The 26,519-nt window shown below is 40.9% G+C and overlaps 3 protein-coding genes across 9 annotated transcripts in view; 2 read left to right on the top strand and 1 right to left on the bottom strand.

The window, feature by feature from the left end:
- The first annotated feature begins 91 nt into the window (after nucleotides 1-91).
- usp20 (ubiquitin specific peptidase 20) lies at nucleotides 92-12,866 on the top strand. 4 transcript variants are annotated; one of them, XR_013296692.1, is made up of 26 exons: nucleotides 92-276; nucleotides 507-597; nucleotides 785-838; nucleotides 1,096-1,158; nucleotides 1,233-1,376; nucleotides 1,454-1,550; nucleotides 1,718-1,787; nucleotides 2,031-2,144; nucleotides 2,284-2,362; nucleotides 3,162-3,621; nucleotides 3,697-3,846; nucleotides 4,956-5,068; nucleotides 5,274-5,446; nucleotides 5,605-5,699; nucleotides 5,786-5,819; nucleotides 6,458-6,503; nucleotides 6,931-7,111; nucleotides 7,204-7,330; nucleotides 7,765-7,934; nucleotides 8,799-8,880; nucleotides 9,329-9,437; nucleotides 9,520-9,622; nucleotides 9,737-9,805; nucleotides 9,895-10,063; nucleotides 10,910-11,571; nucleotides 11,778-12,866. XR_013296692.1 is itself a non-coding variant. In XM_077586168.1 (25 exons), the coding sequence occupies exons 2-24, from the start codon at nucleotides 520-522 to the stop codon at nucleotides 10,050-10,052; spliced, it is 2,769 nt and encodes a 922-aa protein (XP_077442294.1). In that variant the 5' UTR covers nucleotides 92-276; nucleotides 507-519; the 3' UTR covers nucleotides 10,053-10,063; nucleotides 10,910-12,866. The 4 variants fall into 4 exon arrangements, 3 of the variants coding, with proteins under 3 accessions (XP_077442294.1, XP_077442295.1, XP_077442296.1); XM_077586168.1 differs by having other exon boundaries at nucleotides 10,910-12,866; XM_077586169.1 differs by having other exon boundaries at nucleotides 3,162-3,600; nucleotides 3,694-3,846; nucleotides 10,910-12,866.
- Nucleotides 12,867-13,012: 146 nt separating this feature from the next.
- ptges (prostaglandin E synthase) lies at nucleotides 13,013-18,568 on the top strand. The gene is made up of 3 exons (XM_077586171.1): nucleotides 13,013-15,172; nucleotides 16,433-16,515; nucleotides 16,725-18,568. Exons 1-3 carry the CDS (start codon nucleotides 14,903-14,905, stop codon nucleotides 16,972-16,974), a joined length of 603 nt encoding a protein of 200 aa, XP_077442297.1. The 5' UTR covers nucleotides 13,013-14,902; the 3' UTR covers nucleotides 16,975-18,568.
- Nucleotides 18,569-20,427: 1,859 nt separating this feature from the next.
- Nucleotides 20,428-26,519, bottom strand: part of garnl3 (GTPase activating Rap/RanGAP domain like 3) — a 47,072-nt gene continuing 40,980 nt past the window's right edge. For all 4 annotated transcript variants that reach the window (XM_077585342.1, XM_077585340.1, XM_077585339.1 and 1 more), the window contains exons 29-31: nucleotides 25,409-25,654; nucleotides 24,460-24,592; nucleotides 20,428-24,362 (exon numbers count right to left, since the gene is read on the bottom strand). In XM_077585342.1, the coding sequence (XP_077441468.1) occupies nucleotides 24,203-24,362; nucleotides 24,460-24,592; nucleotides 25,409-25,654 (539 nt within the window). In that variant the 3' untranslated portion in view covers nucleotides 20,428-24,202. The remainder of the gene's footprint in view (nucleotides 24,363-24,459; nucleotides 24,593-25,408; nucleotides 25,655-26,519) is intronic.

Consider the following 26,519-nt stretch of genomic DNA (forward strand, 5'->3'; position numbering starts at 1 on the left):
TCAAATTACTACAACAATTATTTTTTTTTTAAATGTAGACTGTTTTAAAATCACGTGTCCCTGTGACGTCACGTAGCTCGCTGCTCACTTGCTCCCTCAGCCCCGCGACGTGATGTGCATTGGATGACATGACAGGAGGGGAGGTGGGAGTGAGTTGTTTTGGGTAGCAAGTGTGGAATTTATCGTCTTGTCATTCGCCGCGTCTTCTTTATCCACGGTGGTTTGCTTATCGGCATTCTAAAGATGTAGTCCGGGTGACGGCTGTCTCACGTCACGGTAAATATGAACTTAGAACTGTCATGGCCGCCGCCGGTTTTTTAGCATCGTCTTCTGCAATCCTTCCACTCCGAGAGGCATCTTCTCCTTTGTCTTTTGTTTACATTTGTGGGGGCTACATTGTCGTTATTTTGGAATTGAGGCCGCACAGGCCGTGCTTCCATTCGTGTCTCGTCATCGTTGAATGCTAGCGTTAGCTTGTCATCTGACTTGCTGTTGTTGTTTTCCAGCTAAACCGCAAGAATGGCCGAACAAGACCTTTGTCCTCACCTGGACTCCATCGGGGAGGTTACCAAAGATGACCTCCTTCACAAATCCAAGGTGGGTCGTCGTCATTCCCCTGTCACATATTTAGTGGACGGTGAAGATGTCCATCCACTTCATGGTACTAAAGTACTATAGTAAACAGGAGCAGAGGTGGCAAACTGTGTAATGAAGTTCATAAATAGATGGATAGATACGTTATTCATCCTTAAAGAAAATGAGTGCATTTCATCTCTTCCTACAGGGAACGTGTCAATCATGTGGCGTTGTGGGTCCAAACTTGTGGGCCTGTCTTGAGGTACTTTTAATTTGTCCGTCCCGTTTTAAAGAGTGAATGACACAATAGAATCCAATACAAAATGCGAACTTTTTACAAATAGGAAAAAAAAACAACTACTTTCTTACCTACATCGTTAACCATACTCAAACAGGACACAAATAAATTCATAGCACCACAGCACCAGCGTTAAAAGCTTCAAATCAAATTGCTTTGTTTACAAAAAGTCGGTCAATTGCAGCTCACTGCTGTTTTTTTCCCCCTCTATCTCGTTTTAGAATGACTGCCCGTATGTAGGCTGTGGAGAGTCCTACTCGGATCACAGCACCCTGCATGCACAGGTAAGGTAGGAGTTGCTGGATTCTTATTATGTCCCCACAAGGATGCAAACTGAACACTTCCCCTTTTGATCCAGGCCAAGAAGCACCACCTGACTGTGAACTTGACCACCTTCAGGATCTGGTGCTACGTGTGCGAGCGCGAGGTGTTTCTGGAGCGGAGGCCCCCACTGACGCCCGCACTGGTGCCTGCCGTTCCTCACTGCGTCGCCTCGGCGGAGGTATGACTCCATGAACTGACCCATGATCTGCAGAAGTGACACTAAACACTTTTTGTGCCACTTCCTAACCTTTCCAGGAAGCACCGCCGCTCGCTCACCCGCTAAAAGCGGTGCCGATCGCCATGGGGGAAGAGGAAGGCTCCGAATCTGAGGAGGATGAGTTTAAACCCAGAGGTACGGCAAGCTGTGTGAGCAGTTTTTGAGATAACCTTGAGTTCCACATTATGCACTAGTATGTCCTTTGACTTCTCTAGTAAGACAATTAAACCCACTTGTAGGATATTGAGTAAATGTTCATATCTGTCATCACAAACATGAGCTGCTCAGATGTTACTTTGCAGGTTTAACAGGGATGAAAAATATTGGCAATTCCTGCTACATGAACGCAGCTCTTCAAGCCTTGTCCAACTGGTAAGTTGTTTTACGCAATCCGTGTAGCATCCGTTCTTTCCATTTTCATTTGCCAATCGAAAAAAAAAAAAGACAAAAAAGTAACCCTTTGTGTTGTTCTTTGCTCAGTTTTGTTGTTTGTCCAATTGCGATTGAAAATGCAATGGACGAATTACAGCAAGCTTTTTGGCCAATCGTTGTAGAGATTTCATTTTCCTCATCCATAACTTGTTTTTTCTTTTAATTCCTTTTCTTTCCGAGCAGTCCTCCGCTCACTCAGTACTTCCTGGACTGCGCCGGGCTGGTTCGCACCGACAAGAAGCCCGCTCTCTGCAAGAGCTACCAGAAACTCATCTCAGAGCTCTGGCATAAAAAGCGGTAATAAGCAATAAAACCCGAGATTCGTTTCGGGCCGTAATATACAGATGCCTCTCAGTAAACAGGGCGGCAGGTCAAGTTCTTACAAATAAAACTGATGTAACAATGCACTATAAAATGGACTGTTAATCTTGTGTAGACCCAGCTATGTCGTCCCTACCAGTCTGTCCCACGGCATCAAGCTGCTAAACCCCATGTTTCGCGGTTACGCGCAGCAGGTAGGGACAAGCACAGCAGGTAACTACACCTTACATCACTCAATGCAATCTTTTAAAAAGTATCCTTTGGGTTGATAGTTACGTAATAGTAACGTGTTAGTTTGTTCTACTGTGTGGAAGTGAATGTAGGTGATAAATAATGCAATAGTTTAATGTTTGCTAGCATTTAGTTGTCCTATTCTGTCGAGCCAACCAGATGAAAGAGTAAACCTGGGGCGGCGTGGCTCAGTGGTAAAGTGCTCGTCTCCAAACCCAGAGGTTGTGGGTTCGATCCCATGCCATTGTGACCACGTCGCAGTATCTTTGAGCAAGATACTGAACCCTGAGTTGCTCCTGATGCTGTGTCATCAGTAGGTGAACGAGTAGTCAAATGTAAAGCGCTTTGAGGGGCTTGTAAGGTGGAAAAGCGTTACATAAATGAAGTACCATTCAAACTGTCGCTCCTTTCACCAGGAAAAAAACAAACATTGATTCTGCCTTTTTCTGTTCTTTTATAATGAGCCGTTGAAGAAAGGTTGGTTGCACAAAATGCAGCTGTTTCTCCGAGGGGACTCGTTTCTAAAATGGGGCATCGATGCCATCTACTGGTGGTTGTGCATCAGTAAAGTTGTTTCCAAATTTGAAATTTACATTCCCTGTTGAAAAACCGTAAAGGCAATGAATGATTAACCGCAATACAGCATCTTTTTGAATCTGATCGGTGGTGTTGAACCATCATCAAGTCTTCAGGACCACGGGAATATGTAGCGATAGCAGTTGAGAAGTTTTAACTTATCAATAAATTGTCATTTTCCAAAAGGACACCCAGGAGTTCCTACGTTGTCTGATGGACCAGCTCCACGAGGAGCTGAAGGAGCCACTCGGCGATTGTGGCGGCAGCGGCGAGAGCAGCGATGGCGAGGAGAGGCTGGACGGTGACCGCTCGCCCGCCGAAGAGGACTTCCTGTCGTGCGACTCGGGCTCCAACAGTGACCGTGGCGAGGTGGGCGGCGGCGACGTGGAGACGCCCGCGCAGGATGAGTGCGACGGCGTCGGCACGGCAGGGGACGGCCCCGTCGGCGGGGGGATCTCGGAGAAGGAGAAGCTGAAGGAGAGGCGGGTGTCCGGCTCGCCCCTCCGAGGGCCCTCGCAGGACATGGACGAGGACGCCGACGTGGATACGGCCGTCCCCGACAAAGCTGAGGGGGAAGACGATGCCGGGGAAGTTACCGACGCCCAACATCAAGAGAACAATCCAGGTCGAGGAAACAACATCTCACGTGAGACGCTTGGGAAAACCACTCGCTCGAGGATGATTCTATTTTTCACCCGAATCATTTCTCTTGTTTCAGCAGAGCCGGACAATGAAGTGGTGACGCAACGCCCGCATTCCACCCCCTGCAGCCCCGTGAGAAACCTCCAGGAGCTTCACGCCAAACTCTCCTCCACTCCGCCTCGCTCGAGCCCGCTGCGATCTGCAAGCTCCTCGTATCCATTCAAGAAAGGTGTGCACGCCTTCACTCGCTCATAACTACGGTCGTTCCCCGTTTAGAGATGAAGTCATTGATTGCCAATTTTCATTTTCATGCTCGTATTGGTAGCCGTTTTATAACATGGCTGATTTTTCAAGACCCACACAATATAAGCATGAAGCCTACCACAAGAAAGAGTAGCGTCTTCTTTAACCGTAAAAAATGTTGATCTCGATTTTTATGTTCTTTAGTTTCTGTTTCAGGTTTTTTTTCTAAAAAGTGGAGAAAATGAGCTTTTTGTGAAAAGAAATACGTCAAGCAGAACAGTGACCTTTTTAAGAAAAAAATGATAATTTTTTTTGCTTCAAACTATAAAGCAAACAAAAAGGCTAAGAAAGAGCTTTTGATAGCAAAATAATGTATTTACAAATATATAACTTTGGAAACGCTGCCTCACCTCATGGCTCAAGTTGACCATCTGTGGATTTTTCTCAAGATCACGACACCTACTTTCTATTATTGTGACGCACAATCCGCTTATACCAGACGCATCCAGGACATAATCTGTTTGAATGTGAGGTGACTAAACTTGGCATTTCTCTCCCTGGTAATTGACGTTGCAAGCAGTGATGGGCAAATGAAGCTTCATGAAGCACTTGTGATATTTTTGACTCCTCTAAATGGCACTTGTGGTTTAATGATGCAGTGGAAATTTAATCAATTTCAATTTTTATCTTAAAGCACCATCTAGAGGAGTAAACAAATATATCCCAAGTGCTTCACATGAAGCTTCATTGTCCCATCACTAGTTACAAGCCGATATTGATAGCCTAGTCTTTATCCGCAATTGACAGAAGTCTGACAAACCAAAATAGATTGTGCAAGAAAAAATAAATAGATAAAAATATAAGTGGTGAGTGAAGCTCAATGCAACAGAATAGCATTTCTTCTTTAAAAAAATATGCAAGTCAAAAATGAAAGTTATCGTAGTTAAGTAAATTCAACGAGGTAGCTTATAATTACACACACTAATAGCCCTTTAAACTTATTAAAATAGATTTAAACATTTTTAAAAGGCATTTTTCGAGTATTTCGTAGCACCTGTTGTCACTATCTCACGTGTTTTTCTTTTTCTTTTCCAGCTCAGCTGCTGCTGACCTCCAGGAAGAAGAAGCAGTCGCACTTTCGCAGCGTCATCTCCGACATATTTGACGGCTCCATCCTCAGCCTGGTCCAGTGCCTCACCTGTGACAGGGTAAGTCGCTCCATTGACCAACATTGTCCGTGTGCATCCCGAGGCCGTCTGTGAGCACGAAAAAGGTCGTAATTGGGACCGCAAATTTGAGCTTTTATTCCACCAAATGGTCACTAGCTACTTTATAATGCAGTCCCTCCACCTCACTTTATTTATTCTTCCAAAATATCAATTGATCCAGCACGATTGCGTGACTGTATGACAGGTGTCTACGACAGTGGAGACCTTCCAAGACTTGTCCTTGCCTATTCCCGGGAAAGAGGACTTGGCTAAGCTCCATTCCTCCATCCACCAGAACCTGCCCGTCAAGACCAAGGTGTGTCCCGACACGTACGACTCTCAGGGCTGGATCTCCTTCATCATGGATTCCATACGACGGTTGGTCCGATACAGACGTGATGATATTATCGTGAACCATCAAGCCGTATTATTTCATCTAACAAACGCCCCTTGGCTTAATGCTAACCTATAAGGATTCACTATATGTGACTAATGGCTGGAGAACGTTGATAAATGAGGCATTTGCTTGGGACCAGGTTCGTGGTCTCGTGTATACCCAGCTGGTTCTGGGGGCCCATGGTGACCTTGGAAGACTGCTTGGCTGCCTTTTTTGCCGCCGATGAACTCAAAGGTTCATTTTCAGTTTCAAAAACCGACGATATGTCAAAGAAAAAGGTTCACCTCGGTCACTGTCTGCTGTCCTTTTTCATTTTGCAGGAGACAACATGTACAGCTGTGAGAGATGTAAGAAGTGAGTATGTCCAATCAATACAAACGTATCTATTGGAGCATTGATTTTTCTTCCTCCATCCTACAGGGATGTGATTTTTCCGCTAATTCGCGGAATTCCGCTTTTTTTTTTATCCCCCCCCCCCAAAAAAAATCCGATTTTTTTTTTTTTTTTTGTATTTCATTGTGTATGCACATGACTCCGACAGATAACATCTTCTGCTATAACAAAGACATTTGTGGTATGCTCTAATATGAGTTACTTTTCATTTGGTCATGATACAATTATTTGTTCATGAAATTTGAACTCTTCATCATTATTTATGTGTTAACTTAGTAATCACATTAGTTAGATATGATGATATTCTCAGTGATAGTTTTTAAAAGCAAAGGCAGTCCAATGTTTTTGAATGTGACTGATTTTGAGTTGACTAAAACTGCCATTTTATATGGGATAGTTCAATAGACATTGAAAATTTATGCTGTTGTTTTGTCTATTTCTTTGTCATGTGAGTGCTTTGAAAGTACTTCAAAACACGGAAAACCCATGAGCGAGTGCCAGCGGCCCCCAGACCCCCGGCTAAATTTTCAGATAATTTCACTTTGGTCAAATCACATCCCTGATCCTAATATTTAATGTTCATGTTGTCATTTTTGCAGGTTGAGAAATGGCGTCAAATACTGCAAAGTGCTTCGACTTCCAGAGGTATTGTTGTATTTGTATGGTATTTTTTAAGTACATGTAGGTGGCAGCTATCACATATTTTTACAATCGAATGTCCTATAGTTTAATCTGGTAAAAATAAAAAAACGCTTGCAGTCCACATTGTATTATCTGTGATTTGAGTGTTGAATGGCTTTAAAAGGTAGATTCTGGCTTGGTGAGTGATGTGGGAGTCAGCGAATGATTAGCAGCTCAGGTTAGCAGCTGGCTAACTGTTAGCCATTTGGCTTACTGTTGAGTGCCTGCAGTTCATGTATGAATGGCCTTATTACGTGCTTATTTTGTTGTCGTTTGTTCAATAAACTGAAAGTTTTTGCTTTATTATTATTATTTTTAAATCAACTTTTACTATTTGACCACAAGATTGTTTCCTTTCCTGAGGTAGTCATTTGAATGTGTCACTTTGCAGATTCTGTGCATTCACCTGAAGCGCTTCCGGCACGAGGTCATGTACTCCTTCAAGATCGGCAACCACGTCTCCTTCCCGCTGGAGGGCCTAGACATGCGTCCCTTCCTGGTCAAAGACAGCGCGTCTCAAGTCACCACGTACGATTTGCTCTCCGTCATCTGCCACCACGGCACCGCCGGAAGTACGACGACGACGACGACAACGCGCAGAAGAAGTTTGTTCATGCTTGTGAAATCCAAAATAAATCCCGCTTGCTCTCGGTCTCCGTCGCAGGCGGACACTACATCGCGTACTGTCAGAACGTCATCAACGGTCAGTGGTATGAATTTGATGACCAGTACGTGACGGAGGTCCATGAGACGGTGGTGCAGAATGCAGAAGCTTATGTGCTCTTCTACAGGTAAGCCTCCTGTAGTTCACCCTTTGCACACCCACTTTATGGCAGATTTTGATGGCAAGTCCGAAATCAGCGATGCAGTGCAATGTTGTGGCACAAGATGCCAGCTGGCACAAGATGCCAGCTGGCACAAGATGCCAGGTGGCACAAGATGCCAGGTGGCGCTGAGCTCTAGTAGAAGACATCCAGCGTCATTAGGATCAAGAAGAAAAGGCAGAAATTGAGCTTCAGTAATAGTTGTGTGTGTTGAAGTTTAATAATTACAATAACATCTGTGCTAACTTTCATTAGCTCTTCTAGGCTATTTTACATTATAGGTTAGCATTGAGCTAGAAGACTTTTTGTGCGATAACATGATATGGTTTAGTTTTTGGGTTAGAATATACAGGAACATTCATTCCACAGCCACCTATAAAAATGGTTTTGCTTTGGCGTAGGAAAAGCAGTGAGGAGTCTGTGAGGGAGCGGCAGAAGGTGGTCGCGCTGGCCAGCGCCAAGGAGCCCACCCTGTTGCAGTTCTACATTTCCCGAGAGTGGCTCAACAAGTTTAACACCTTTGCGGAACCGGGCCCCATCGCCAATCACACCTTCCTTTGTCACCACGGAGGTGCGTGGGCTTCTCTCGCTTAGCTGGGAGAACGTCACTCCTTGGGGTGAATGGCTGGCCAGTCACAATTATATTGAGGAGTCGGGGGAGGAGGCAGTTGTCATTTTCCCAGATAAAAGTGACTTTATTAAAAAAAATGTTCTGAAAAAGTCACAATTATTTTGAGAAAAAAATTATAGCTTACACTATGAGAGAAAAGGTGACAGAAAAAAATGATTGTTTTATTTTTCATTCTTATTCTTAAAATAAAATCAAGAGTTTTTTTACTGAGGAAATTAAATATAATGAGGGGGGGTGGGGGTCCCAATTTTAATGAGTAAAATATAAAAGGTTAGGATCTTGTGTGGAAAAAGTCTTATCAGAGTAGTTTTATTGGGGGAGGAGGGAGTTGACATTTTTATGATGAAAAAGGTGCTCAAATTCTACAAGAGTTATTTTATTTTATTTCTAAAAGACAACATTGTATGAAAGTTGTATTTAAAAAATAAATACAATTACTAGAAGGTCAATTTTATTGAAGGGAAACAGTCATCATTTTATTATAATATATATTTTTTTGGGGGGGCAACACATTTAAGGGTTGATGAAACTGTAATACATGCAAATGACCACTAGGTAGTGCACCCACACTCATTGTGCACTCAGCATCTCACGTGCTGAATCTGGTGGAACAAACACTCTGAAATTCAATACAAGAGATGTAAGGCAAATAAATACTTTTAAGATGATAATGCTCAATTTTGAAACGTATTCATTTATCAGGAGGTTGTTATTGTGCATGTTCACTTCATCAAGCTCTTTTGTATCATTTCAGTGTTCCACGAAAATATTTCAAGACAAATTCCTTGCTCTTTCTTTTTCCAGGCATCCCGCCTAATAAATACCACTACATCGACGACTTGGTTGTTATCGTGCCGCAGAATGTGTGGGAGTACCTTTACAACAGGTAAGCATTTTCACCATGCGCTGTCCAAAATGGAGGACATTAAAGTAAACGTTACCATTTTCACAGAATAAAAGTGGTAATTCCATTACAAAAAAAAATAGAAATGTAATTGTGAAAAATGTTGCAATTGTCACAGAAACTTTTGAGAGAATTCTTTTAAAATTTCATCAGCAAAACAATTGAGATTTCTTTGAGTGAAAAAAGTAAATTCCACTTTTTCACACTCAATGAAATTAGCTTTTATTTGTGGAAGAAAAAAATTTACAGAAAATTTTTTTTAGACAAAAAAAAAAAAGTTAGTTTCATGAGAATTTACATGCCAGAATTATCATTATGGGAAAAAAGTCATTGTTTTCAATAGAAACAAAATATTTTTATTGAGAAAATTTTCTCTACAAAAGAATGGCTATAGAACGTTGAAAAAAAAAATGTTTGTGTGTGCGTGTAGTTTTGGAGGCGGCCCTGCAGTCAACCACCTGTACGTGTGTGCCATCTGCCAAGTGGAGATTGAAGCGCTCGGCAAGCGCAGGAAAACGGAAATTGACACCTTCATTATGGTGAAATTCAACTTCACCGCGGTTTGCTTGCGCCTCAAATGAAAGGACACCCTAATTGTGGTGCTCTTGTTGTCGCGCGCAGCTCAACAAAGAGTTCCAGGCCGAGGAGGCGCCCGGCGTCATCTTGTGCATCAGCATGCAGTGGTTCCGCGAATGGGAGAGTTTTGTTAAAGGCAAAGACAACGGTAAGTCATTCTTTCCTTACCATGTTTCGTTGAATTTCGCCCGCCTTGCTGCGATGAATCTACTGAAGACCAATAAAGATGGACATGTCTCCTCATCCCCGTCTCTGCGCGCAGAGGCCCCGGGTCCCATCGACAACAGCAAGATCGGCGTCATGAAAGGAGGACACGTTCAGCTCAAGCAAGGTCAGCCTCACCTCAGCCACTCAAGCCGCCGCCGCACAGGAAATCAACGCATGGCTTATCTCAAGAATGCGCGCGCGCGTCCCCACCAGGTGCAGACTACGGTCAGATTTCCGAAGAGACGTGGCAATACTTGAAGGGAATTTACGGCGGGGGTCCCGAGATTGCGGTGAGACAGACGGTCGTCCCGGCCGACCCCGACGGGCTCCACGGAGAGAGGAAGATCGAAGCCGAGACCAGAGCGCTCTGACATCGCCCAAGGTGGGAATCGACAGGTTTAAACTTTTGTAAAGACATTTTTGAAAAGATTCCCTTCTTAACTCTTTCGCTGTAGAAATAGGAGACTTTGGGATAACATCATTTATGGAAAGGAAAAGAAGACTCTTGCTTTCGCACTTCTTCTTAGAATTCGGTGCAGCGTGCTGTTTATTTGTCACTAGTTGGGTTTCCATCCACCCATTTGTATTTGAATTTTCCAGAACTGCGCAAACAAATGGAAATGCTGGAAACTCGAAAAAGAGCCCAAAATTCGCAAAAAAAGTTTTTACCCTTTAGAGGGGGTGGATTTTGAAGCGTATCGAAAAAAGGAAAATGCTAATTTTGGCTATGGAAAGACGTAGACACGTACGATTGTCGTCCCAAAGCAATGGCGTACGATTTAAGGTATGTTTGGGGGGGGACGACAAAACAGAAATCATTTTGGAATTCATTAAAGAAGCAAATATTAATACTATTTTAGATGGAAAACAGCAAAGAAACGCTACGGTTGACCAAGAATGACAAAAGCAAACTCGTACGCAGCTTTTTTTCATTTCTGGCATTTACGCCTGGATGTGTTAAGCAACTCCGGACAAAGCACCTTTTGTTCAAAGCCAGCCACTTTTCAAGTCAGCAAAAGTGATACATGATATGAAACCCAAATGTGGTCTGTATAAGTTGATGGTAGCCGTCGGCGTCCTCTGTGGCCAGCGTGTGCAACCGTTTACCGGAATCTTGTCCTCCTGGAGTCGGAAATGCTGACATCAGCATGAAAATTCCGAGAGGAACGGACGGTGCCGCCTCTCAAGTCCTGCTTAACGCCAGCTGCTTTTCTCCTTCTCCCGACAGCGCCTTCCTGCTCCCTCCCACACAGCTGAAGAATTTTGCACCTGGATGAAGATGAAGACGGGTCACGGCCGTGAGTAGATTGGAAACGTGCGGGACGGAATCTTTTTTTAATTGTCTTGTTTTTTTCATTTGAATCTCACAATGTCATGGCTGTAAACCACAGGCAACGAGATGTCGACCATTTTATTCTGTTGCTGTCGTCGGGCTGCTTATTTATCACTCGCGTAGCAACCTGCTACCACAACACCATCAGCCAAACGCACGTCTGAGCCCTCAGGAATGTCTCGCAAGTGCACAACAAAAGCATCCTGCATGCACACGTGCGATACAATAATAACACTTCATAATAATCAGGATAAAAAAAAAACACGGCACCTTAAAATAGGCGGCAGGGAAAGTTCAGATACAGTACATGTTGGGGGAAAAAAAATATTGCTTCAGTAAAAGTGAAAAATGGACAAACTCTGAAAGGTACTTCAGTGGAAAAAGAAACATTTTGATTATTTTTAGTGTACCTACGAAATAGTTTCCCTCTTTCAATTCTCACCAAGACTGAAATGACAACATGAGCAAAACAATAAAATAAAAAAAAGCTTCATTAGCTAATGATAAGAAATTATGAAATGCACCATAATTGAACACAAGAAGTTGATGGTTTTTAGGTTAGCTTAATGCTAACAGAAACATTTTGATTATTTTTAGTGTACCTACGAAATAGTTTCCCTCTTTCAATTCTCACCAAGACAGAAATGACAACATGAGCAAAACAATAAAATAAAAAAAAAGCTTCATTAGCTAACAATAAGAAATTATGAAATGCACCATAATTGTTAGGGAAGTTTGAACACAAGAAGTTGATGGTTTTTAGGTTAGCTTAATGCTAACATATATCGGGAGTCCTCAAGTTACGGCGGAATTCTGTTCCTACGCTGGCGACGTAAGCCCAATTTCCACTTAAGTCGGATTTTCCTGTTAAAAGTCGATATTTATGTCAAAATACTTTATACACTAATTTAAAAAAAAAAAGAAGATATTTGCGCACCCCGGAAGACGTCGGAACAAATGTTTCGTGTTTCCGGAGGGAAATGTGACGCGCCTGATGGCGAGCTGGCCGGCTGATGGTTCGTCCGTTGCTGGACGTAACACAACTTTAAATAACCTTTAAAATGGCGTGATTACTGTGGGAAATTAACGAAAAAGAACGTGCGACGGACGAGGCACGGGGGCGCCATGAAGTCGAAACGACGTTGGTCGCGTGCGATGTAGCTCGAGGACTCCCTGTAATGCCAAACACCAGAGACTGGCTCACGTTCATTAGCATAGATGCTAAGTGTCATTAGAAACGCACACGGAGCAGCAGCACATACAAACAAAACAAGTATGTTATTTATTGGGGGGGGGAAAAATCAACCAAACCATAACATTCTGTCTAAATTATTTAGCTAGCTTAACGCTAACATAAAACCGTGAAATGCCATAGACAGGCTAATGTACATTAGCATCGATGTTACACTCATTTTAACCACCTCAGCTGCTATTTGACCGCACACGGAGCAAACAACAACAACACTCACAATTGCGGGCGTTTATTTAGTAGGGGACCTTCTCTGCCTCTTCTTCTGGCTTGTAATTACGCTGTATTATGTCAGTACTGCCCGGCAACCGTTTGAAAATCCGTGATAGGTGCAAAGTGAATTGTGCTGTCGCGTATGTGCCATTGATTGCAAAAGTATTTTATCAGTGCAGAAATCTGCTTGTGTGGTTTTTTTGCTCGTGTTTGAGCACGTCGCATGGCGTGAAATATTTATTTTCTACCAAATCATTTGATGACAGTGTTTGTGGTACTAGCGACGCTTTGAAAACATCAACAGTGGTTGGCCTCGTTTCAACAGGATGTCTTAATGTGTGTACACATGATGTTTGCTTAAATGATTAAATATCCTATTTAATGATGTCACATATTTTTGCTGTCATTCTTTGGAATTAATTTGGATGCCCAGCCGGAGTCAACAGAAAGATTTGTTAGTGCCGGACCTCAAATCGACACCTCTTTTTTCCCCCTCAGGAACAACAATAATTATGTTATTGAGTTGTTGCTGCGTTTATCGCCTTTCAAACTGCCTGTTAAAGCAGGCATCTCCAAATGTTTGTTCTTTTTTTTAATCTGGAAATAGACACCTTACCCTATAAGAGTGCAGGTAATAATTTCATCTTGGCTTTATTTCAGCTTATTTGTATTGAAACAAACATTTCCTCAAAATAGACAGCTTTAGCTTCCCCTTAGAAAAAGAAGGTGGTTCAATTGGTGAGTATTTTTACCTTTACTGTGGTTAGACACTTTCACACTGCCGACTGAATTCATGTTGTTGTTTTTCAAATAAATGCCTCACCCCCAAGTGACACATGGAACTTTCTCAAGTTCAATTTCATGTATTAACTGTTTGATCTTCTTTATTTAAATAGTGCCAGCATCCTCTACAATAGACACATTTATGTCATCTACTTGAAAGAAATGAGAACCGGACCTCAAATAAACCACACCCTTTTTATCCAAAACACCACAACACTGTGTAGTTGAGCAACTAAAAAGGTGTTGTTATTTAGCATAAAAAAACATTTGGAGATGGTTACACTATATTACTTTTTTTTTTTTTCACTTCAAATAAATTAATATTGTTTTAATGTTAAATATGTTAACATAAAATTTTAAACTGTAGTCCCTGGCCACTATTTTGACAATGCAAACAGTCGTAATTATTTTTTTCCCCTTTTTTCTATTGTGACAGTAAATGACAAACTATGCATGAGAGTATTCGCTAACTATGTGTTCGCACTTAGTGAGCCTTCCCAGTGTAAGATTATGAATAATATTTCCTGGGGAAATCCAGTCTAGTTGGCCAGCAAGGTTGGCGGCGGTCTTAATCATTTGTGTGATGTTTCCTGAGTAATACGAGTTTGGTGTTGAAATGGAAAGTTTTGAAAGTGTTGCAAGCGAATGTGAAGCACGTTAGCCCGCACTCGTCCTGTTTTGCCAGCATGACCACAAAAGGTTTCCCGGAGAAACTTAATTGCTGGCAACATGAGTCACAATACGCCGGAGTGCGAGTGTCACGGCGACCTATCAATTGCAGGCGTTGAGGACGAACCGTTGGACATTTTTGCAAATTCAAAAAATGTTTGTAAATGTCAAACCGACGACTATTTTGAGTCTTCAAACAAACGACGATGAACGCTTTCAGCTCGTTTTTGTAAACTTTAGGCCAATTTGATCTTTCCGCAAACACAAGAAAAACTTGCAAAATGTTTTTCGTAAACTTTCAATATCATTTTTTAGAACATGAAAAACTATTTTCATACGTGTTTGGAAAACTTGACGCACAACTTTGTCAATATCATATTTCATTTCGCCCTCAACGAATCTAATCAAATGTTTTCGTAAAATCTCAAGGAAAATGTTGACAAAGAACCTCGTGTCATTTTTTTCCCTTACTTTATAACGTTTCTGACTATTTTTGTGTGTGTTTTCCAAAACTTCCGAAAATTTCTGAAAGCTTAAAGACAAATTAGCCTTTAATGAACTCATTTGTTAAAGATTCAGCCTAGAAGAGGCTGCTCGTTATTTTTTTTTATTTTTAAATATATAGCTAACCCTGACTGCTATCTTTTTAGGTCTAGTTTTTGAACAGACCAATTGAGGCAGTCACGGGAAATGGCACGCGTGCTTTACAAGCTAAAAAAAAAAAAAAGAAAAAAGAGTCTCCTGAGTTGTTTGCCGCCTTGCCGTGATTGGCCCCAGGGCAGCGCTGATGCATGTTTAGACATCGCACGTGTGGGAAAAACACGGCGGAATCCTCAATGAATGCTTTTGCTCACCGGCTCAGACTGTCATCATCATCATCATCATCATCATCATCATCATCATCATCATCATCATCATCATCATCATCATCATCATCATTTGAGTCAGTGGGCGGAGGCTAACGCAGACTACAAATGCGGGCCCTCCTCTCGTCCGGCTCGTACTTTTCAGCACGCAGCCGTTCCTTGTGCTCCTCTTTTTTTTTTTGGGGGGGGGTTCTCGGTGTTCTCTCTTGGCCCGCCACCACGTCTCACTTCTCTCGCTGGATCACAAACGGATCTTTCCTCATCGCGGTCATGTTAAGAAACAACGTCTTCTCCTGTTTTGTTTTCTACGCTGTTTTGCTGCTGCTCAAGATGTACGTTTTGGCCTTCATCACCGGACAAGTCAGGTTGCGAAAGAAGGTCAGTGAGTGAGTGAGTGAGTGAGTGAGTGAGTGAGTGAGTGAGTGAGTGAGTGCATGTTTGGAAAATTAAGAGTAAGTTGAATGTAGGTTTTGAAAATGCATATAAGTGAGTGAGTGAGTGGACGTTTGAGAATGAATGGTGGAAGTGAGTGAGTGGATGAATGTTTTGAGAATGCACAAGTGAGTGGATGTTTTAAAAATCAATGGTAGGATACGTGAGTGAGTGAATGAATGAGTTAATGATTTTTTTAGTTTTGAGAATGAATAGTGAGTGAGTAGGTTTTGAAAATGAATGGTGAATGACTGAGTGGCTGAGAATGAATAGTGGAAGTATTTGTGAGTGAGTGGATGAATGAGTGAATGTTTTGAAAATGATTGGTAGAAGGATGAGTGAGTGAGTAAATGTTTTGAAAGTGGATGAGTGAGTGGGTGTTTGAGGATGAATAGTGAAAGTATTTGTGAGTGAGTGGATGAATGAGTGAATGTTTTGAAAATTAATGGTAGAAGGGCGAGTGAGTGAATGTTTTGAAAGTGAACGAGTGAGTGGGTGTTTGAGGACGAATAGTGAAAGTATTTGTGAATGAATGAGTGAATGTTTTGAAAATGAATGGTAGAAGGGCGAGTGAGTGAGTATGTTTCTTAAGTGAATGAGTGAGTGGGTGTTTGAGAAAGAATAATGAAAGTATTTGTGAGTGAGTGGATGAATGAGTGAATGTTTTGAAAATTAATGGTAGTAGGGCGAGTGAGTGAATGTTTTGAAAGTGGATGAGTGAGTGGGTGTTTGATGACGAATAGTGAAAGTATTTGTGAGTGAGTGGATGAATGAGTGAATGTTTTGAAAATGAATGGTAGAAGGGCGAGTGAGTGAATGTTTTGAAAGTGGATGAGTGAGTGGGTGTTTGATGACGAATAGTGAAAGTATTTGTGAGTGAGTGGATGAATGAGTGAATGTTTTGAAAATGAATGGTAGAAGGCCGAGTGAGTGAGTGAATGTTTTGAAAGTGGACGAGTGAGTGGGTGTTTGAGAACGAATAGTGAAAGTATTTGTGAGTGAGTGGATGAATCAAATTTTGAAATTTTGAGAATGAGTGAGTGAGTGGGTGTTTTGAAAATGAATGGTAGAAGAGTGAGTGAGCGAGCGAGCGAGCGCATGTTTGTAGGATGAATGAACGCCATGATACAGAGTGAGTGAATGCTCTTAACGGATGAACAGATGGAAGGATTTCTTAATGAATGATTGTTTTGTTGTGTTGCGAAGGCTTTTGCCAACCCAGAAGACGCAATGAGACACGGAGGACTGCAATTTCACAGGCTGGATCCTGACGTAGAACGATGCCGCAGGTATGGCCCACTCATGGGACACAAAACATGACACAGCACTTGTCATAACACAGTCATGTTACTATGACACGATTGCATTATGTTACTGTAACAGCAGTATCACTAAACAACACTATTAGATCACTATTATAGCCACAAGAGTGCAACACAAAGCGAACGAGCCAGCATAACCCTGTCATCGCATGGCGATGCATTTCCTTGCATGGTAGAGCTCACCGCAACGACATGGAGAACATCTTCCCCTTCCTCTTCCTGGGCGCCATCTACTCCCTGACGGGCCCGTCCCTGGCCATGGCTCGCCTCCACTTCCTGGCGTTCACGGCGGCCCGCCTGCTGCACAGCGTGGCCTACCTGCTGGCCCTGCCGGCACCCGCCCGCTCGCTGGCCTACGTGACGGCGCAGGTGCCCTGCCTGTCCATGGCCGTGCAAATTCTGGCCGCGCTCGCCACATACGCTTAGACGGACCAATGTCGGACTCGTCAACGCAAGTTTAGTGAAGGTGGCGTGGCGAGGGTTTCCCAAGCATAGAAGGCAATTTGATGTTTTCGTAGGTTGTCGTAGGTGAAGCAAATATATTTGCTCGCTGGATCATTTAGTTTTTTAAAACGTAACAGGTGTTTTTTGGTAAACATAGAAGGCCATCTTGTCTTTTTGGAAACATTGAAACTACCGTATTTGTTTTCGTATTGTTTTTGGGGTGAACGACAACAAAAAAGTTTGTGAACATCTTGACACTAATGTTAACAATTTTGCAAAGAAGTCAACGTCAAAGTCATTTTAGAGCAGCGGTGTCAAACATATGGCCCGCGGGCCGGAGCAGGCCCACAAAGGGCTTGTTTGAAGAAGAAAAAAACTTAGGCTGACATAAACATGTTAAATATGACAAAAATTCAACAACTGGTAACATAAACACATCTGACAAGGATTAACGTCCTTATAACTTCTTTAACTGCGCCACACAATGCATTCTGGGAAGAAGATATATACAGTCTCTATCTGAGTTTATATAAAAATTTTGTAAACAAATTTTTTCCCGTAAACATCCAAAAGCTAATTTCGAATCCCGAACGGACGTGCGATTTGTGATTCCGTGAGGCCGTCGTCGGAGCCGGATAAAGTTTGGGAAGCCCGGATTTTCGTCCTCATGTTTACACACAAACAATTTGTCTGCTGGAAGTGTGTGTGCTGTGACAGCATCGGGAATCGAGTCACACTGGCTCGGTTCAGCGATTATTTTTTTCCTTTACTTGAAAACTCGAAGGAAGCTCCTCACGTGGACTGAATATTTCATGTTTCTGAATATTTATTTATTATTTAACAAACGTGTTGTTGTTTTTGGTTTTGTATGTTTGTGTGTGAGAATAAAAGCTGAGAAAGCGGCGGCGCGTTCGAAATCACTCCTGAGCCACTAAAGGGTGACTTCGCTATCTTGTTGTCGTGAATATTATTCATCGTTTTTTTGTTGTCATAATAATTTAACTTTATTAATAAAGAATATGTCTGTAAGTGTTGTTGTATGCTTTACGCGTATTGCTGCTTTGTGTTCAAATGTCATTTGTTGGTGGGTTACGAAGGATTATTATTTATGCTCATTTCCGCAGCCCGGAATTTTGACATTTTGCATCCTAAAACTAAGAGTTTTCCTCTGAACATGCAATAAATGTACTTTTTTGGGGTAAAATGTATATTTTCTCAAGAAAAAAAAATCCACCTTTTTTTTGTGATAATTGTGACATTTTTCTTTTTTTACCCCCCATAATTATTTTCTGAACGAACCACTTTTTCTCTCGTCTTCTAATGATGAAGACATTCAAAACAAAATGAGCGCTTAAAAATCCAAATATTTTTCTCAATGAAATGACAACTTTTCCTGCGGAAAGTATGAAAACGAAAGACACTTTCTTCATTAAAATTCGGACTAATCTCGTTGTATGTTAGCGTTAAGCTAGCTTACTTGTGTTAGAAGAAATGTTGAACTTTTTGTTCTTTTAAACATCCATTGTTGAACTCTTTTGTTTGATGTTTTTACAACAAATAAACCGCTCAAAGCAAACCCGAGTCTTCTTTTCCTTTTTTTAAGTCAAAGTGGTATTCTTTCCAAAGTGTCTTTTGATAAGTCACTATTTAGTACAAAAATTCCTTTGCGCTAATTAGGAGTCGGAAATGACGAATGAATCGGAATCATTTCCTCATTCCCTACTCCCCTTTTTTTTTTTTTTTCTTTTTCTAGTGGACATTTTGAGGAACTATTTGGGACGGTCCCCATCTCGTTAATGAGCAAGTGAGGCTCCCGCTTCCCGTCCCGGCTCCAGCATTCCTGCGCCTGTTATGTAATTGCGTTGATATCCTGCGGGGCCAGGCAGGGCGGGAAGGGGGGGGGGGGGGGGGCACCCATGACGGCATTACCCTGAAATGCTCTTTTTATCACCTCATGCCTCAAGGGGCCGTTTTATGATATTTTGTAAGGAATAAAAAAGAAGAGCTTTTTTTTTTCCCCCTCCCCGGTGATTTTCCAACAGGCCCGTGACTCATATTCCCGAGCCGGAATTCTGGGCCATTATGGAGTTTTCCCTCACGGACAAAAGAAACAGGAGAGGTGGGAGGATCCCAGGAAAAGCCATTTTAATCCCCAAAAAGGGGCGTGGCCACAACTTTTACATGTGGCAGCGTGCGCTTTAAAAAAATATGACGTTTTATTGGCAGGAAGTGTAAAGAAAGGCAAAGAGTCGTGACACACTTAAGGTTACTTGTCAAAATGACAACAACAAAATCGTCGTACAATAACAATCAAGAATAATAATACAAAATATTGATTCAATTCTTAAAATATTTTTTTTATATTTTCTTCAGTGAAAAACTGTTTCGTGGGTCGTTGTGTTATTAAATTCAGGCATATTGCCTCAATAGTTACAAATAGGGAAATTTGAGAGCTTTAGTATGAACTGTAACTCAATGTTGTTTGTGAAAATGCAAGTATACACTTCTGTATATATATATATATATATATATATATATATATATATATATATATATATATATATATATATATTTCATCTTGTGTCAATTGGCACAAAAAAATAAACAAAGCAAAAAAAAAAATCATGTGTTTTCCTTATTCAGCTGTGACACGAGAATATATGGACATGATGAATTATATTTTTGGAAAGTTCTCGCTGAGTACTTTAATATGAGGTATGACTTGATTTGATTTGTTGTAAATAGATTTTTCTTACTTTTAAACTTGAGTCAACAGGCATCAAAAACAACTTACGAATTATTTTTTTTTTCATGTATTGACACATGAGCAGCGTTATTATGGTTTTGGAATTTTCATTTTAGTTAGTTATTTTGTTTTGAGTTTTGCTTTTTACACTTAGTTTTAAATCGTTTTCAGGGTGTTTCTGTTAGTTTTGATTACTTTTAGTTATTTAAAAAATGCTTAGTTTTAGTTCGTTTTTTACAGTATTAATAACAGTTTAAAAAAAAAAATGTATATGTGGATGTGACTATATATAACCAGCCCAAATGGGCAAATGACGGGTCAGAGGGCACATCATGGCATATATGCATATTTTGTTGATATTATTATTATTATATATTATATGATCATATTTTTCTTTGGATTTGACAATTTGACGCGTAAACGTTTCGTCCTTTTTAACGTTTGCCTGGTCCTGTTCGGCTTTGAGATTTTCTGTCCTCCCTGTCTGGATTTTCCAGGCGGGTTCCCGTCAGGAGGCCCTTGTTTATCTTGGAACAGCCTGTGGATTGTTCTGCGAGAGGCAGGGGAGTGAGATGGAATCGGGTTCAGCAAACAGCGCAAGTTCAGTGCAAAAAAAAAAAAAACTCACCACGTCTACAAATGCTTGACACACACACACACACATAAAAAGAAAAAAGGCTGACCTGGACTCAAATTCCATAAATATTTATTACATATCAATAAACGGAAAGACCTCCTTTCACAGCGGTGGTCAACAGCACTCGTTTCAAATAACTGCTCCGATAATCATAGTCATAACAACAATAATCATATTAATAGTCATCATCATCATCATAAATGTTCAGCTCTGCTTCATCATTTGAGGCCACATTTGATACACAAACATTTACAAGTGGTACTTGGCATTAAAAACGATGGCGGTACAATAGTTTTAAGACACTTGGTGTTGTTTTTTTTCCCTTGCGTGTGTGCGTGGGAAGCCGTTTGAGCATTTATTCGATATCCTTCGACATCCAGTTCAAGGTCCGCAATCAATTTTAGCGAATAAATGTCCAGGCCGCTGAAAAAATATGGATGGCGTCATCGATCGAGCGACGTTGATTCGTCTTTCGTCACATTTCTACAGAAAGTGCCTTCACTGAAAACAAAAACAAAAAAAAACGGAATGGACGTCATTTATTGTTGGGGTTTGTTTGGGGGAAATTTGGCCGTTTCTGTCTTTCAGAGTGTTTTTTTCTGTTTTTCGAAAAACAATAATCAGCCCCCCCCCCCCCTTATTTTTAAGGATACTTTGACCTATATTTTGGAAATAATTATTTTTTATTTTATTTTATTTTATTTTATTTTATTTTATTTTATTTTATTTTATTTTATTTTATTTATTTTATTTTATTTTTTTCATTTTTGCTGAATAATTGATTTTGTCTGAATTTTTTTTCTAAATTATTTTGAAAGTGAAAACAAATGAGAAAAACATCAACTAATTCTGATAAACAGGGGGGCTATTTTATAAAAAAAAAAAAAAAAAAAAAGCAGAAATACCCAGAAAAACTGTAATAGAAAAATAAATAAATAATGTATTTTTTTTGGGGGGGGGGGGTGCTCCCAATGTGCGCTACATGTACAACTAGTGATGTTGAAATCCTGTTAGTTAACATCTAACGCTTTGCTAGTAGTACTAGTAGATATTAAAAATATGGAATAAATGCTTAAACAGCTTTCAATTGTGTGTGTGTGTGAATTTCCTTTCGTTGGATAGCACAGAGAGGTTCAGCAACAGTCCAAACGACAACAACAACAAAAACAACAAGAAAACCAAACAGCCAAGGGGGAGGTAGACCAAGGAAAACAAAGTGGGAACAAACGCGTAGACGGAACCCGGCCGTCATCGCAAACATGAGAGTGGAGTACCTTTGTAAACATTTCACAACATTGTGTGTGTGTGTTAACATTTCTTGGGTTGAGGAGGTGAAAAAAGGAGGTCATGCAAGTTGGACGAAGGCTGCTGCGGGGGCTGCTCCTTAAAAAGTGGATTTTGTTCATCAATTTAACTTTAGATTGTAACATTTATTTATTTGCTTTGAAGTAAACGTGGATTAAATGTCGACGCTCGCAATACCACCCCGGACCTGAGCAGGCGATGGTGAGTGTTTAAAAGTGACGAATCATGGATTTTGAAAAATAGATTTGTATATAAATACAGCGAACCCCTTCACTGCCTTGCATTATCGCCCATTTTTAGGCATTAAACTTTTTTTTTTTAACACAATACATATGCGAAGCAACCATTCAAATTTGAATTTTTTTTTTTTTCAACTAACCGAATTTCTTTGGATTAAAAGATATGTTTTTGGTAATCCTTTTTATATTTTGTGTGTGTGTTAATTAACTCTTTGACTGCCAGACGTTTTCAGAAAAGGGATGCCGTGGGTGCCAGCCGATTTTAAGCATTTTGACTGATCTTTCAAGGTCCACAGAAAATTATGTGTTTGGACTATGGAAACACACATACTAGCAAATGAAAGATTGGACTGTCATCTTTCATCAGAAAAAAAAGTTTGTTTCTACCTTATTCCGTTTTTGAGTAATTAACAATAGAAAATGGTTAGTTTCACCTCTGTTTTGAAAAAAAACCGTCTTTTAACGTCTTTGGCACTCCTCCATAGGATTTTACTAAACGTTATTTAACGTTTTTGGCAGTCAAAGAGTTATAACAACGCTGCAGTTTCTTGAAAGGGTTAAAAAATACTGTAAGATTGATGCTAGCTTTTAGCCCATCAATGGCGCTCGACAAATGTATGTCAGCACGAACCGAGCTGACTTGTGAAAGGCTAACGACATGTTAGCAAGAAGCTTCCGGTTTTCCAGGTGGACCCGGGAACATGTTCCGAGCGATGCATGGGGGGGTTCGCTGTATTTTGTTGAAATTTGTTAAGGAGGAGATGTTAAGGAAAGAAGCCCTCGTGCGTATTTCTTGTGATAAATTTGGACTCTGGTTACCTGGAGAAGGACTACAATCATGGCTGCTACCGCCAACCCCCCCCGAAAGAGGAGACGCAGTTCCGCGCTGGCTGCTGGGAAATGGCACTTGGGAAAAACCTCCAGCCCTGTTTTCAACCTGGGGTACACTCAAGAAAAGGGGAAGAAGCCAGAGAAGAAACCTCCAAATGCAGTACTCTCTTTTTTTTTTCCTTACTAAATAAGAGAATAAAATAGATTTGTTTTGATATAATACATGTATAAATATCATCGCAGACATAACGCCACTTTGTGTATAAACAGACTTCTACAAGTGTTTCGTACGCTTTCCCGGAAAATAATAATCACATCTTATGATACGACAATTAAATGAGAAAATGTGGGTTGGACGTGACTCAAGTTTTTTTTTTTTTTTTTTTTTTTTTAAATACATATGACATTTTCGAGAGCGCGAAATGGCCGCGAGTAGAAGCTAGCGGCGGTCGCTGCTCTTTAAGTTTTGATGACAAACACGCACACACTGACACGTCCGTCTGACACGGCAGCCATCTTGAAAGTGGGGAGATGAAAGGAACATTAAAAAAATTATTTTAAAAAGTGTGTGTGGGGGGGGTGGGGGGGGATGAAAAGTACACAGCAAGCAAAAATCGACAAGGGTATATACGCTACGCAGAAAAAGTTTGGGAAATCGAGCGTTCAGGTGAAATTCCAGGATTTTACTGGTGAACTTTGACCTTTTCTACACTCACAGTGTATTCACTTGCTGGATGTTGTAGCACATTTGCTTGTATGTGTTGCTGCTCCGTGTGCTAAAGTAGCATTTAGAATGGCTAACATCTATGCTAATTCCGTTAGCCCTTTGATGACATTTTGCATTGCACGTTAGCGTTGCGCTTGTTGACTTTTATTAGGAGACTTTTACATTTTGCTCATAATATTTTCACATTATTTTCATAAAATTACATAATCATTCTAGTTTTATCATGTTTTCCCTCATTATATTGCCCCCCCCCCCTCGTGAAAATATGACTGTTGATAAAATTGCAACTTGATGACTTTTTCCTCCTTACTATTTTAACGTAATTGAAAGAAAATACGTGCCTGTGAGTATTCTTCTTTATATCTGTTTTGTATGTTTTGCTGCTTTGTTATGTTAAGTAGGAGTTGTTGGAAGGTTTAGAATTATGGTGACATTGATGCTAATTTGCATATGGTTCTTCATATTATATGTTAGCATTAAGCTAGCAGACTTAGCCAAAATGATATAACAGTATGTTTTGTTTATTAGGTAGACAAATGTTTCATTTTTTTCTTTTGTTTTTTTTGGTCTCAGTTTTATAGTAAACTTTGAATGTGTTCAAAGCGAGTTCTCAAGTGCATTTTAGAGCCATCCTGAAATTTCACCTAAAAAGCCCATTTTTTTTTTTTTTTGTGATGAAGGTACGGGAGTGGTTGTTTAAGTTGAAGTGCACAGCGGGATTGTCTTCACTTGAGGTCCAGGACGTCTTCTTCGAAGGGGGCGGCGAGGGCGAAGGCGCCGGCGAGCGGCAGCGGACTGTCGGCTCGGAGCACCGACGTCTCTGGCTCGGCCTCCAAAATGGACGCCGCGTCCACGTGGTCGGCGTCGCCGACTTCCAAGTCCAACCTGACGAGAGAGAAAAAATGTCAGCGTTTCTTTTGTGACTCTTTTACAAGCTGTCGGCGGCGGTAAACAAATGGTCGAATTGAAGCCGGTGTCTGACCTGTCGCTGTTGGTGGACGTGAGCGCTCGCGCTTTGGGCTCCGCCTCCGCCGCCGCCGCAGAGTTTTTCTTGCTCGCTTTCTTCGCTTTGGACGCGCCGCCGTCCGATTTACTGCTCGGTTCTTCCGTCAGGCCTGTTAAAAAGATGTTTTCTATTTGTTATCTTTTGTTACTCCATTGTCTCATTTAATAATCAATACGAAAAAATGTAATATAATAAATAAATACAGATTTAACGTCTAATTATACGTAACAATATTTAATTGAGTAAATCAATGTTATGTTTCTATTCATTTAATAAAACAATTCAGCATTCATTTTAGATAAAATAAAAAAATATTAGTGTCAATTTTACATATACACAATTTTTTTCATGTATTGTAAACAATAAAATAGAAACAGTAAAAATAAAATTTTTTTACAAATACATGTAAATACATTTTATTTATTTACTGCAAATAAGGAAAAAATATACGTGCATTTAAAATGGTTTATTATTGATCGCAAATAAAATAAATATAATTTTTTGCATATACATTTAATCATTTTTGTTTTATCCAAAAATTGGTTAATTAGGCAGCTCCAGTGAAATATACATATTTGCATTTAAAAAGTCACAAATAATTATTGTAGTCATTATAAATAATTTGTTATTTCAATATATAAAATCATGAAAGCTTCTTGATTGGTTAATTAGATTTTGTAAATTATACCAAGAAAATAAAATAAACAGTCTTGCATCATTTGTTTTTCAAATTCCAAATGTATTGGAAGGATTTTAGTCAGTTCATTAGAACTAATTAATTTTAATATATAATACAAAATATATGAAACACACATATACAGTACATATATGCATATTATAGATATATTGAAATAAATGTTGTCAAGAAATGATGTGATGAAATAACGCTAACGATGCTTGACGACGACGTGCAAACGATATTTACCGAGCAGCTCCTTGCGCGTGCGGCTGGCGATCTCTTTGATTTCCATGCGCGACAACGACAGCGAGTGCGTCACCGCGACCAGGGGGGCGGCGCAGGCGCAGGCGCAGGCGGCGGCGCCGGCGGCGGGGGCCACGCTGGGCGCCGTCAGCACCTTGTTGACCAGCGGCGACTTGAGGGGTCTCTCGACGCTGCGGCCCACCAGGTTGCTCAGGGGGATCTTGAAGATGTGCCGGCACGCCGACTCGCCTGCGGCCAGGTCAGAGGTCAGATTGACCACTTTAGGCACACAATGAGACCATTTTCTTGGGGGGGTCAAATTGACATTGACATGGCATGGAAGGAATAGGCTAGCTTAGCTTACTTTAGCTTCGTGATGAGAAGCAACTGGCAACCTTGTGGTAATGTAAGAATAACGTCAGAATATGATAAGAGAATAAAAGTCGGTGTATTTTGACAATAAAATCCTGATGTGAGAACAAAAACTTGATGCCGCTTTAAAAAAAAGTAATGCGAAACGATACATGCGAAAGTTGTGGCATTTTAGAAGAGAAAAAAAATCACGACACGAATCACAACAACAACAATAAAAAAAAAAAAAAAAGAAGGAATTATGACAACAAAGTCATGGAAAAAAACAGATTTTGGTGTCAACACTGCCCAAATTACAGTTCGGGTTTCGAGTTATGATTTCTACTTAGGGTTTGAGTTATAAACTTGGGTTTCCTTTTCAAGCTCGAATTTGTGCTTCCAGAACACTCCTTGACAGCTGCTAAAGTGGCCACTGGGGGGCGCCGTTGTCACTCTTGAGAGCCACCCAATGGAAGGTCAGGACGCGCCCGTGCAGGTCACCGGGGGGGTCAGTTGGCCGATCAGGGTTTTATTTCCCGTCATGAGTGAGTCACTCCAGCCAATTAAGTGGGATTTTTTTTTTTTACGAGAGCTTTTAGCGCTAATTGCTGCAGTGACATCACATGACCCCCCGCCGCCGCCACGCCTCCCTCAAGGTGCTCCAGGAAAACTCCCTCTCGATCCTCCCCCGCCCCCGCCCGACCCACTTCCTCTTCCCTATTGGTGGCTTTTGTTATTAGGACTGTGCTGACAAAAGTCTCCA

Source organism: Vanacampus margaritifer, chromosome 14 (assembly GCF_051991255.1).
Source record: "Vanacampus margaritifer isolate UIUO_Vmar chromosome 14, RoL_Vmar_1.0, whole genome shotgun sequence".
NCBI classification, from domain to species: domain Eukaryota; kingdom Metazoa; phylum Chordata; class Actinopteri; order Syngnathiformes; family Syngnathidae; genus Vanacampus; species Vanacampus margaritifer.